The 12,387-nt window shown below is 47.7% G+C and overlaps 1 protein-coding gene across 1 annotated transcript; it reads right to left on the reverse strand.

Moving 5' to 3' along the window:
- On the reverse strand, positions 1 to 12,083 carry LOC125987913 (C-type mannose receptor 2-like). The gene is made up of 37 exons (XM_068652659.1): positions 11,815 to 12,083; positions 9,280 to 9,482; positions 9,109 to 9,215; positions 8,852 to 8,964; positions 8,735 to 8,779; positions 8,507 to 8,662; positions 8,338 to 8,420; positions 7,819 to 7,936; positions 7,698 to 7,748; positions 7,459 to 7,626; positions 6,260 to 6,379; positions 6,078 to 6,185; positions 5,960 to 5,989; positions 5,414 to 5,616; positions 5,243 to 5,349; positions 5,017 to 5,129; positions 4,899 to 4,952; positions 4,674 to 4,829; positions 4,498 to 4,583; positions 4,216 to 4,327; positions 4,080 to 4,127; positions 3,833 to 4,000; positions 3,461 to 3,583; positions 3,267 to 3,374; positions 3,169 to 3,201; positions 2,960 to 3,097; positions 2,590 to 2,733; positions 2,333 to 2,467; positions 2,078 to 2,226; positions 1,878 to 1,998; positions 1,752 to 1,803; positions 1,622 to 1,685; positions 1,422 to 1,552; positions 1,305 to 1,354; positions 1,071 to 1,244; positions 858 to 1,003; positions 1 to 780 (listed from the first exon to the last, which is right to left on the reverse strand). The coding sequence occupies exons 1-37, from the start codon at positions 11,873 to 11,875 to the stop codon at positions 652 to 654; spliced, it is 4,107 nt and encodes a 1,368-aa protein (XP_068508760.1). The 5' UTR covers positions 11,876 to 12,083; the 3' UTR covers positions 1 to 651.
- Between the last annotated feature and the right edge of the window lie 304 nt (positions 12,084 to 12,387).

The following is a 12,387-nucleotide window of genomic DNA, read 5'->3' on the forward strand; positions in this document are numbered from 1 at the left end:
CTTTATTACTTTATTTATTTTTTTGGTCTAATAAACAAGGTAAAACAACAGACGGTATAATAATGCATGGTCAATTTAACAATAAGTAAATGAAATATAAGAAATCAATGATGAAAACGCACGGTAAATCTAAGAGAATAACAACATGGTAAATTGGACAAAGGATTAATAATGCATGGTAAATCATCAGATGGCATAATAATAATGCATGGTAAATTTAACAATAAGTAAATGAAATATAAGAAATCAATGATGAAAATGCATGGTAAATCGAAGAGAATAATAACATGGTAAATTGGACAAAGGAATAATAATGCATGGTAAATCATCAGATGGTATAATAAGAATGCATGGTAGATTTAACAATAAGTAAATGAAATATAAGAAATCAATGATGAAAATGCACGGTAAATCTAAGAGAATAACAACATGGTAACTTGGACAAAGGAATAATAATGCATGGTAAATCATCATATCACGTTAAGTCAAGAAGAAGAAGAAATAAACAGAATCATAACGCTTGGTAAATCTTAACAAAAAGACTAATGCATGGTAAATCAATCATAATAATGCATCAGTCAGTCAATCAAAATGCATGGTAAATCAGTCCATCCAAATGCATGGTAAATCAAACAGAACGATCATGCAAGGTCAATTGCATTCATATGGTAACTCGCCACTTGCATTGGCGCCTTTTTTATCCAGCGCATAACGCTCCGTGGGCATCTTACACATGTAGCCGTTGAGTTGCACGCACGACATCATCTTCCATTTGCCAGACTGAAAGTCCAAGTGAGATTGATTTTAATGCAAAAAACCTCGTCTCCGGCGAGCGCGTCAATCTTTTCCGCACCCACCTGGCTCAAGGCGACCACGCAATTCTCCAACCTGTCGGCAAGTTCTTCCTGAGCCCAGTTGTTTAAGGTCACCTTCTGGTCGTCCGACCACACGAATTTGCCGGGAGCCACCAGGAAGTTCAGTCCGATCCACGTGTCGCCGGGGGCTGCAAACAGCAAGAGAGCTCTCATTTGCTTTCCAGATATGGCAGCGATCAAGCAGTTGCGACGCACCTGACGTCAGGAGGTCTTGCAGCCAATCCCGCTCAACCTTGGAGCGAATGGACACCAGCTTGGCATTCAGACAGGAGCAGGCTTGTTGAGCGTCGTACCACGTCTTTCTCTCATCAAAACGTTTGTAGCAAAAGTCCGCAAACTCCTCCCATTCAGGTCCCAAGCATCTCGGCTCTGCGCACAAGATGGCGTCACGTGATGAAGTATGCTTTCTATTCTAGACAGCCTACTCACCCTGCTCAACAAAAGTGTAAGACGGAGACTGAGCCAAAGCGTCACCACCGCTGCAGACAGTAAAGAGAGTGAGAATGAGCCGGGCGTCTTCAAATAGACGCTGCAGTGAGAGCCAACCTCGAGGTGATCCCATTCCTGGCGGAGCTGTTGTAGGCCTTCTGTGGGTCTCTCTTCAGCAAAGTGACAATTCCTCCAATCGCGTTCTCAATGACGCCCGAGTGAATGGCAGCCGCGCAGATGTTTGAATCCTGCACTCAGAAAGCATCTCAAACAAAGAACAAGAACTCTGCTGGCAGGTGGTGAACTAATGAACATACTTGTTTGTAGATGTATGTTCCGTAGACCGTGTAGGTTTGGGCGCAGCCCGGGGGGCACCGGACCCTGCGGGAGACCTTGAGTTACGAGGAGGCTTTTCCGCAAGAAAAATTGATGGTGAGTTCGACTCACGTCATTGAACCGTCGAGGCCGAGGCTGGTGGCTGTGCTGCTGCATAAGATGTCTGCGGGTCAGAAGGGCAAATCAAAGGCTGTTTCTTGCTGGGTTTTCCACTGCCCTCCAAACATCGGTACTCACCACGAGAGGTGTCGTCAGGCATGCATCCTAAGACGTCAAAGCGAAGGCCAAAAAACTTTGGCAGGAGGCGGACGTACTGGGCGAACACGAACCTGGTTAGCATGTGCGTCCCCACAACAGGCTGGAATCAAAACACGCGTGTTTGCAATGAATGACAACAGCCCGGATGACAAAGTTGGAGTCGGCTATCGCTCGCTCACCTGCTCTGGGTGGCGATACCAAGTCTCTCTGTCAGTACTGAACTGCAACTCAAACTTGCTGGAAGAATACTCTTGGTACATACACCTCTGGGTCACAATGCCCGTCACCTTGAAGCGCTGACCGAGGTTCACCTGGATCCAGCTGCCGACTGAGGGCAGAAGGCATTCCATTGCATTGCCAGGATACCAAACTACCAACAACTACGATGGAGAGCTGTGGGATTTTTTTTTTTTTTTTTTTTTTTTTTTACATACGTATTTTGGCCGGTATCCAACAACCGCTGCCCCCCAGACGCGCTTTGTGAGGTTCGCCATTTATCTCAGACGAAGAGGCTGAAAAGGAGGAGTCTGGGATTGTCCCGCCGGCGATGCCCAGCCTGTCAAGACACACTGAGGAAAGACAAAAAAGTGGAAGGAACGCTCGTTCAGTCACTCTCACGTCTGGCCAGCCGTCCGTCCCTAGCCGACGCGCTTTCTGGGGATCCGTTGGATTCTTTCCTTGTGAAGCCCACCTTTTTCCTCGCAGCTGTAGACGATGTGGTGGTATTTGGAGACACCAGGGCAGGGGTCCGTACCCGTAGGTTGAATGGGGCAACGCTGATGTTTGTCACACAATGCTCTAAAGTGAGAGAGAGCCCCTTTCATCCTGCAGAGATCTGCAAATGACATCACAGCGCCATTTTATGCACATGTCATTCGCATACCGACTTCAGTTTGTTGCAGGACAAAGGGAATTTCAATGGTTAATGACTAAAGCGTTTTTGCATATTGATATTGAATTATAGGTTACAAATGAGTTACTGGACTGCGTGTGACACCTCGCGACAGAAACGGCTCCAGGACAGCGACCTAAAATCAACAATGCCACTGGAGGATTCTTACCCTCTGATTGGTTGCCGCCACTCAGACAGACGTCGCTACGCCTCCGTCCGAGGAAAGCCGACTGTACGCGGATAACTCTTTCATCTGAACATTTAAGGACTTTCCAATCGTCTTGGCAGAAAAATTCCTTCTTGTAGCCTGAGAGCGAGAGAGCACAACCGTTGACTTCTCTCCATCTTTTTTTTACTGAGACGTTGAAGGCAACTTACTGTCATGTAGCAGCTGGGGTTTTGCTTTCTTTCCTAGAAGTGGGAACCAGAACGTGTGATGAAGGTCCACCCACTGTGGGGCGTCACATCTCACTTACCTTTTCCTCTTTTCTTGCAGATGTAGCCTTTCATGTTGTCGCACTTGTCACGCTTCCAGTCACTGCTGCCGGTGAGCAAGGAAAGACATTTCCCCTCTTCGGCGTCACCTGGAGGGAGTGAGGGGGGGGGGGAGACAAGATCTGAGCACTCATCCGTTCCTCCAAAGTGCAGCTGACAACCGCCTCAGCCCAACCTGCACTCGAGTGGCGGTAAGAGAAGGGGGATCCGTCAGTCCACATGCCGCCGTCACCCTCGATTCCTCCGTTGGCGCCCAACCACAGGGAGGCGTCATCACCCATCAGAACTTTGGCGATACCTTTGGATCCCAAGGAGAACACGCAAGATTCCAAAACGACTCACACTTGACTACAACTTGACGGGTGTGGCACAGCCATGACAAAGTGCTAACAATACTGCAACAAAGAGTGAAGCAAACAACAAAAAACAACCAAGCAAAGCTACCCATATCTCAGCTTGATCACGTTTCGATTTGGAAAGGAAGGTGAAGTAGTAAAAAAAAAAAAGGTTCTTTATGGAGTCATACGCAAAATCACGGGCAGCCTACCCTTTATGAAGGCCTGCTCATCGGTGTTGGTGATGCTGAGCAGGTCCCCTTCGAGGCGTTTGCAGTGGTCTTGCGCCTTCTGCCAGGTCTTGGTGGGCTGGCTGATCATCTGGTAGCAGAAGTCGTTGGTGGGGTTGTCCAGCCACCAGCCGCATTTGTCAGTCCAGCCTGCGAGCAGACAGACGGCGTAAGACGGCATAAGACAGCGGCAGTGCGGCATAAGACAGCGGCAGTGCGGGACACCTACTGACTAGGCTGACCGATGATGGCAGCCGTCGAGTCCCTCCGCGCTTGGCTGCAAGGAAGGGGGGGAGGGGGGGGACAAATATCAGCAAATGCGATGGATGCGTCCAAAAAGGAGCGCTCGGGAGCGACGTTTGCACCTGTCTTGCAGAAGAATGGCCGCGCCGTTGAGCACTGACAGCCACTCAACTCCCCAACAGAATTTGGGAATGCGCAGTCCCCCTTGGTGTCTTTTTCCCGCTCTTTGTACCCCTGCGGACGACACGAGTGTATTGGACTCCCGACACCCTTCCTCGGCTCACTCGCGCCCACGTTTTGCCCAAAACAATCCAATCGTTGAGCGGCATGTCTCCCCTTTCTTTTCTGCTGCTCAAATTTGGACTTTCACAGTGCAGCTTTTGAAAAATAGGCAATTCACTTACAAAGGTTGTTCCGTCACTCCACTCGTAGTCGCCGTCCGTCGTCTTCTTGAGTCCCACCAAAGCAGATTGTGAGGTCTGCGAGTGATCTTGAGGGAAGGAAGGAAGGACAAGAAGAGTTTCAGGGCAAGAAGAGCTTCAGGCAAATGACGAGTGCGGCGGTTCCTCTTGGTGCTCACCATACACAAATTGGGCCTCTTGCTTAGAGTGGACGCTAGCCAGGTGGCCTCCCCGGGCTTGACAGAACTTCTCGGCATCGTCATAATTCTCATGCGTCTTCACGTAACGGTAACAATAATCGTCATCGTGGAAGGCGTTGTCGTCGCAGTAGGCAGCTGGGCCCGCAAAGAAAAACGTTACCGTGACAAGACGGCCAAAGTGCAAATAAGCGTGCTGCAACTCACTCGTCACAACAGCAGGACCATGTTTGGGGGAACACGTCTGTTTCTCTGGGCAGCCTGCACAAAAAAAGACCCGTTTGCTTCTTTCATTGGCAACGTGAGCACGGACGTGCAGGCTTACTCTGCGGCCGTTTGCACATGTAGGCCAACGAGGAATGACAGGAGCCAGAGCGCCACTTCCCAGGCGCTCCTATTCCCCCTTGGTTGACGTAGGCGCAGGACGCAACGTCGGCGCTGTCGGGAGAAAAATACATTTCCCGTTTTGTTTTTCCTTCCCAAGTGTCTGTCTTCAAAATTGGTTCCAGAACCTCCGCCTGACAACAGCATGCAGAGTTGTGAGGTCTTACCTTTCGAGTTGATTTGGGGCCCAGTTGCGGTGTGGGGTTGTCTGGCCATCGGACCAGGCCAGCTTCTGGCTCCCGCCTTCAAAGCGACACCAGGAGTCGTCGCATTTCTGCGGGGAAAAACAACAACAGCCCCAGTTGTCGCTCCAGAGTCCACTGCCGCTTCCGTCTCACCTGGTTGGAGAGTCCCAGCCAGAAGGGGGTGTCCTTGTCCATGGTCCCCTTCACAAAGTCCTCCTCGGCCGAGGAGGTGATGGAGAGCAGGTTGCCGCCCAGCCAGACGCAGTGGTGCCAGGCCCCCACCCAACCGTTGGGCTTCACCTCCTTCTTGTAGCAGCTGGAGTCGTGCTCGAGCCACCCGGGAGGACACTTAGTGGCTGAGGGCACAATTTGGGCAACAGATCAGAGCACACTCCTGGTTTTGCCCTGCAGTCCACCTTTTTGAGCAAAGGGTAATTTTCTCGGCTCGGGCAAATTGGAAGATCCCTCGACTTGGTTAAGCTCAGGCCCGTGCATTTTTTGAAATGATTCCGGAAAATTCACCCTCACGCTTGAGAAACAACCGCGGCCGCACACAAAGTGTACAAGTTAAGACGATGCAAAAAGCATTCAACGCGTGGCTGAGTACTTAATGAAAATGAAAAAAATAAAGGACAGAATTTGTTGGTTGGCATGGTGTGACTCCAGGATCATGTGTTTTTGACGCTCAGTCTGACTTACCGTCAACAGACGGCAAAGATTCTTTCACTCCTGCAAGAGGAAAAGAAAAGATAGACATTAAGGCACAGACGGACGTCAAGGGGCGAGAACGGTAGGCGGGGCGTCATGCCTCACTTACCTTTTCCTCTTTTCTTGCAGACGTAGCCTCTCTTGTTGCCGCACGGGTCGTACTTCCAGTTGTCGCTGCCAGTGAGCAAGGAAAGACAGTTCCCCCCTTTGGCTTCACCTGGAGGGAGGGAGGTTAGATGTCAGTGCTCCTCTGTTCCTCCAAAATGCAGCATGCAACCGTCCTCCACCGACCGTCAGTCTGGCGCTTGTACGTGAACGAGGATCCGTCAATCCATTTGCCGTCGTCGTCGTCGAGTGAGACATCGGCGCCCAACCACAGAGAGGACGCTTGTGCCTGACTCTTGAGGAGAGCTGTGGATTAAAAGAGAACATGCGAGAGGAATAGGGGGATGTTAGCCAGGATGACGAGAAGTAGTATCAACACCGAGCCAGCAATAACAGTGCGGTATACTACGCTTGAACTATTATTTCATGTTCTAATGATAACGCTTATATGCGCTTATGTGGTTTCATATCCACTTATTGATACACAAACAATGTATGTTTAAAAAAAACGGGTGAAATTTGTATGATTTGCAAAGTACACGTGTCGAACCTCACTTGGAAGGGAAAATTGACAATCTTATGATGGAAAGAGCTTCCGAAATAAAATTCCTGGCTGTGACTGTTGACAATAAAAATCAGCTGGAAATCACACACGAGTCATGTAAAAACAATAAATGTCAAAGGCAATTCTGAAGCATTGCGGACTCCAGATACCGACATCTACTCAGATTGCCATATCTGAACTACTCCGTGGGGAATATGGGCTAACACCGAATAAGTCAAGCAATAAGAAAAATAACAAGAGACAAAACTTTTTGTCACTCAGGGATCCTGATCAAACACAAGACAGCTCAAATTATGATGTACACAGCAAGATATGGTGACCTTCTTCCAAGCGGGAGACACTTTTTTTTTTTTTTTTTTTATGGAAAGGCAGGCAGGGAAACTGGATCCATCCTGAAACTGAATATTAGGAGTGGAAAAGTCTGCTGAACAACCATACAAATGTGTAGAAGTGTTTGTGGGGTGAAATGGTGCAATGGTCGAGAAATTGAGCGCACGTAAAAACTGCTCAAAAAAGTGTATCAAATCTGGTCTCGTAACATGCATGAGAAAAAAGACAGTGACAAAAAGTTATCCTTCAAGTGTGTCTACTTCCGTTTTATTGATTTGTAAGTCGAATTATTTGTTGAATGGATTAGGCTGGGAATCTAAAAAGCTCTGCTTCCTCCTACTCCAGCATTCTTTGTGTTGTTTTTTTCATTTCGGGTGACTTAGATATGGCACTTTAAAGTGCTTCATTTTCCTATTTACGTGTTTTAAATATGTGCAAAATAAACATAACAACTTGTTCATGGCCAATATTTCAATTCACGGCCGCCTACCGTGTACAATGTCCTGCTCGTGCGAGTCGGCGATGCTGAGCAGGTTCCCTTTGTGGGCTTTGCAGTGGTCTTGCGCCTCCTGCCAGGTCTTGGTGGGCTGTGGGATGATCAGGTAGCAGAAGTCGCTGGAGGGCTGGTCCAGCCACCAGCCGCATTTGTCAGTCCAGTCTGCGAGACAGACATAAGACGGCGTTACGCAAGACAGTGCAAGACAGACGGCGCCAGTGCTGGACACCTACCAGGTTGGCCCACCAATGGTGGCAGCTGTGGACGCCCTCCACGGCGCTTGGCTGCAGAAAAAGGGGCTATAAGCAAATGCGGGACCCGTCCAAAAGGAGCGCTCGGGAGCGACGTTAGCACCTGTTTGGCAGATAACTGAACCCTTATTTCGGCATCTGTAGTTCAGGTAGATCCATTCGTTCCAAGTGTATGCGCAGTCACCACCAGTGTGGTAGATGGAGTTGATGTTGTCGTAGTCCTGCGGACGAGATTTTGGACAGAACTTTAGCGTGTTCCATTTGATCTGGTCGTCTTCCTGCCGCATTTCCTCACTTAATGGCGTACCTTCTCTCATTCAAGTTTCACTTTGGTTTGTCGGCTTCACATTATTGTCAGTCAAAGTAGTATGAACATTGCAATGAAATGAAGCATGTTGTGCCCTCTCTGGCGAGCCAAAGGTCTCATGCACAAGGCAACTAAACCTGAAGACCTAAAGACAAACCAGAGCCACCATCCAGGATATTTCCTGGACATCTTAACTGCCTCTTCACTGTCTCTAAAATCAGAGCGCCAAAAATGTGTCATGGGCTGCCCGATGCCTCAAGACAAAACGGATGCCTGCAAACTGCCTTTTCCAAAGGCCTCCAGCAATTCACTTACCAAAGCTGTTCCGTCACGCCACTTGTAGTCGTTGCCCTTCTTCTTGAGTCCCAACCAAGGTAGATTTCCTGGGTAAGTGTGACCTTGATGAAAGGAGGGAGAACAAGAGCTTCAGGGCAAGAAGAGCTTCAGCCAAGTGACGACTACGGCGGTTCCTCTTGGTGCTTACCAGTCAGGAATGGGCCATCTTGCTTAGAGTGGATGCGAGGCAGGTGGGCTCCCCGGGCGAGACAGAACTCCTCACCATCCTCTTGAGTTTCATCAGTCGGGGCAAAAAAATAGCAATGATCGCCATAAAGGACCTCGCCATCGTCGCAGTCAGAAGCTGAGGCCACATAGAAAAACATTGAGGAGGAAACCATGACGAGATGGTGCAAATAGGCGTGCAGTAACTCACTCTTCACCACAGCAGGACCACTTTTGACGAGACACGTCGGGCAGTCTGCATAGAAAAAGACCCTGTTTGAGCTTTTCTCCTCTCAAAGTCAACCTGATTACAAACATGCAGGCTTACCCAGCGGCCGTTTGCACATGTAGGCGAAGGGGGAAGCACAGGAGCCAGACCACCACTTCCCGGAATTGTAAGCAACGTTTTGGTTGACGTAGGCGCAGGACGCGACGTCGGCGCTGTCGGTAGATTAAAAAAAAAAAAAAAAAAAAAAAAGGAACATTTTCCTATTTTTCCTTGAGTGGTCCTTCTCAAAATTGGTTCCAGAACCTTTACGCCGACCTCTCCGCCTGACAACAGCATGCAGAGTTGTGAGGTCTTACCTTTCGAGTTGATTTGGGGCCCAGTTGCGGTGTGTTGTTGTCTGGCCATCGGACCAGGTCAGGTTCTGGCTCCCGCCTTCAAAGCGACACCAGACCTTGTCGCATTTCTGGTGGGAGAAAAGAATACGGTTCCAGTTGTCGCCGCAGAGTCCACTGCCGCTTCCGTCTCACCTGGTTGGAGAGTCCCAGCCAGAAGCGGTCGTACTTGGCCATGGTCGTCTTCACAAAGTTTTCCTCGGCCGAGGAGGTGATCGAGACCAGGTTGCCGCCCTCAGAGACGCAGTGGTGCCAGGCGCCCAGCCAACCGTTGGGGACTGCCACTTTCTTGTAGCAGCTGGTGCCGCGCCCGAGCCACCCGGGATCACACTGGCTGGCTGAGGGCACAATTTGGGCAACAGGCGGACAGATCAGAGCACACCGATGGCATGTTTTTACTCGATGCTCTTCATTGGAGGCATGGCAACCAAATGCACGAGGATTCTGTCGGGGGGACAACGCCCATTGTCCTGCCAAGGATTGATTGGTTTATTGATTCATTTCTTCACAACATCATTGATCATGATTCCATGTGCATAGATCATGACATGAGATTGCACACAACTGCCCCAAAGTTCTGCTATTAAGCTTCAGATGTTCGGTGTGGCAAACAAAGGATGTAGTCAGCCACCAATCGTGCAAGTTAAAAGATGCCTGTAACTTTCATCAGCGCCACCTTGAGAGACAAAATGAATCGAACTCAAACTCACAGTGTTAGTGCTTCTTCTTCACCATCAGCGATCCCCACCCACCAGTCACGCACGTGTGGCATATCCATGACCAATGACGTAAGCCCAAATCAGGTCATCGCACATTTTACCACTGGAGGGTGCTAAAGCACAAGGCAACTCAATTGACTGTAACATTGCAACAGTTGGAGCCCGCTCCACTCTTTATCTCAGGAAGCCCGTCTCCTTGAATTAAAAGACACAAAGTACAAAGCCAAGCCAGGCCGGGCTGGGCTGGGCTGGGCTGAGCTGAGCTGAGCAGGGGTTTCATGGGGAAGAGGGGCTTTTAAACTGCGGGCTCAGTCAAGTAAACCGAATAAGCACGGGCCTCGAATGGACTCTGAGGGGCAAATGCAATATGCAGATGAACACGCACTGAAAATCAGTCTCTCTCGAAAAGGTCTGGCGGAATTTTGCAAAGAATTTCATTGAGAAAAAGAAATGGATTTTTGGAAGCGAAATCCATTGAGAAAAAGAACTGCATTTTTCGGAGCGAAATTCATTATGAAAAAGAAATGAACTACGACTAAGTGAATTCTTTGAAAAGACATTTAGATGATGCAAATGGAAGACTCATGGCAGAAATATTAGGAACAGTGTCGCAAGTTCTTTTTGTGTGCGATAACAGAACAAACAGGAAGGTGTGATTCTTTTCTGTACAGGAAGTCAACCATATTGTTATCAAGCCGAAGAAATCAGGCATGTTGTGCCCACAAGTTATCTGCTGAGCACTGACACTTTTCAATGGGAAAACAATACCAGCCATCTGTTTTTGTGGGCTTTCGATTCGAGCCAAATTTAATCAAGTCGATATTGTCCCGATTGTGAAAGATAAGGCTGGCAAAATAAATAGCAAAGACAAATCATCTTTGCTCGCAAGTTAAACAAATCATCCTATGGATTTGTGTGTTTATTGATGTCTCTTTGATGAGGTTTTTGATCATATAATTCATGAGACATTTTTGTTCATTAAGAAACACTTATTGTAAAAAGGGCTGTAAGAAGTTATTATGTTAAATTATAATGAGTATTTATCATTTATAATTTCATTACAATGTACATCATTTTCAATGATTAATTATATTTAGATTAAAAAAACGAGAAATATCTTTATAATAGAGGCGCTAAGAACTATCAGTTGTATAAAGGGCTGTAAGAAATAATTATTCATAATATGTCTCAATAATATCAATAATGATAAGAAATAGTTTAGTTAGGAAGAGTGCAGTTTCGTAAAGTAGTGCTTTACAAGTTCATGTGAAGTTCAGCAAGTTCGGCAGGATTCACGGCCAACAAAGAAGTTACTTTGTACACGGTGGTTGTTGTTGCATGATACGTTGTTTTCGTGTTACTTTGTATCGTTATGTGGCGTGGAGAAATGGCGGACGTTTGAAACGTGTGGCTGCCTGCCGTCCGTCGCCCGTCATTCCTATTTCTCACATCCACCACTAGAGGTCTCCCCAGAGCACCGAGATGCGCTCGTCCGTTTGAGTGAGCGTGCCCTTTGAAGGAGCATAGTAGAGCGGCACAGTTTGTCAATTTCGACTCCCTCCATGGGCCCTTTGTAATTACTTCAAAGTCAAGTTGGTCGTATATTCTGACAGAGCAGCAGCCAACATAAACGAATGGAAAGACCAAGACTGGCAACGGTACGAAGGAAGCCATTGCGCTCACTCGAGCAAGAGTGACGTCATCAAAGTTGTACACAGCGACAGCATCCGAATAATTCAAAAGTTCACAAGAGCTAGTCTTTGTGCTCAGAATTGGATACATTGCAATAAAGTGTTTTGATCTCAGGCACCGTAACGTTTTGACAAGAGTAGAAGCAGATGCAGTCATGCGAACTCACAGTACAGTACATTTCATCACGTTGTCGACAGCGGTATTGTTTTAGCAATGAACTCCGTTGAACTGACTGTTTTGAATGGACTCAATTGCTTACCTGACACGCATGTCCAATATAGGACAAGTATGAGAATAGACCACTCGAGTGCCTCCCACATCTTGGAGAGAGAGGGCGAAAAAAAAATCGCCTCACTGAGTGTCGCAGCGATTGCAGTCAGGAGAAGAGAAACGATAAGTCGTCTTACTGACAATGGCCTGTGGATTCCAGTCAGAAGAAACAAATGGATGGACGTTTGGCGTGCCTGCTCCAAGCCAGAGGCAAGCCAAGCCCACACGCCAACCACGTCACATAGCACAAAATGTGGGAGTGGCGAGCGCGTGTGACGGACGCACTGTTGCCTTTGATTGCTTTATTTTTTTTTGTTACTTTGTAAATGTTCTGGTGTATGCGTGAACAACAGCAAGAAGCAGTCAACTCATTTAACAGTAAATCGAAATCATGAAATCCAAGCACGAGAGTGGGAATGAAATGAGGTGTAATTCAATGTATTTATTTAACAGTAAATCGAAATCATGAAATCCAAGAATGAGAGTTGGAATGAAATGAGGTGTAATTCAATGTATTCATTTAACAGTAAATCGAAATCATTAAATCCAAGTATCAAAGTGG

The sequence above is a fragment of the Syngnathus scovelli genome, chromosome 1 (genome assembly GCF_024217435.2).
Source record: "Syngnathus scovelli strain Florida chromosome 1, RoL_Ssco_1.2, whole genome shotgun sequence".
Taxonomy (NCBI): Eukaryota; Metazoa; Chordata; class Actinopteri; order Syngnathiformes; family Syngnathidae; genus Syngnathus; species Syngnathus scovelli.

Bases quoted from the DNA above. Each gene is read 5' to 3' on its own strand.
- LOC125987913 (XM_068652659.1), bottom strand. From the start codon at position 11,875: ATGTGGGAGGCACTCGAGTGGTCTATTCTCATACTTGTCCTATATTGG. The intron at 4,953-5,016 runs GTAAGCCTGCAC...TTTTTTGTGCAG, and splicing joins CATGTGCAAACGGCCGCAGA to GCTGCCCAGAGAAACAGACG. The intron at 2,734-2,959 runs GTAAGAATCCTC...TGTCATTTGCAG, and splicing joins TGGCGGCAACCAATCAGAGG to ATCTCTGCAGGATGAAAGGG.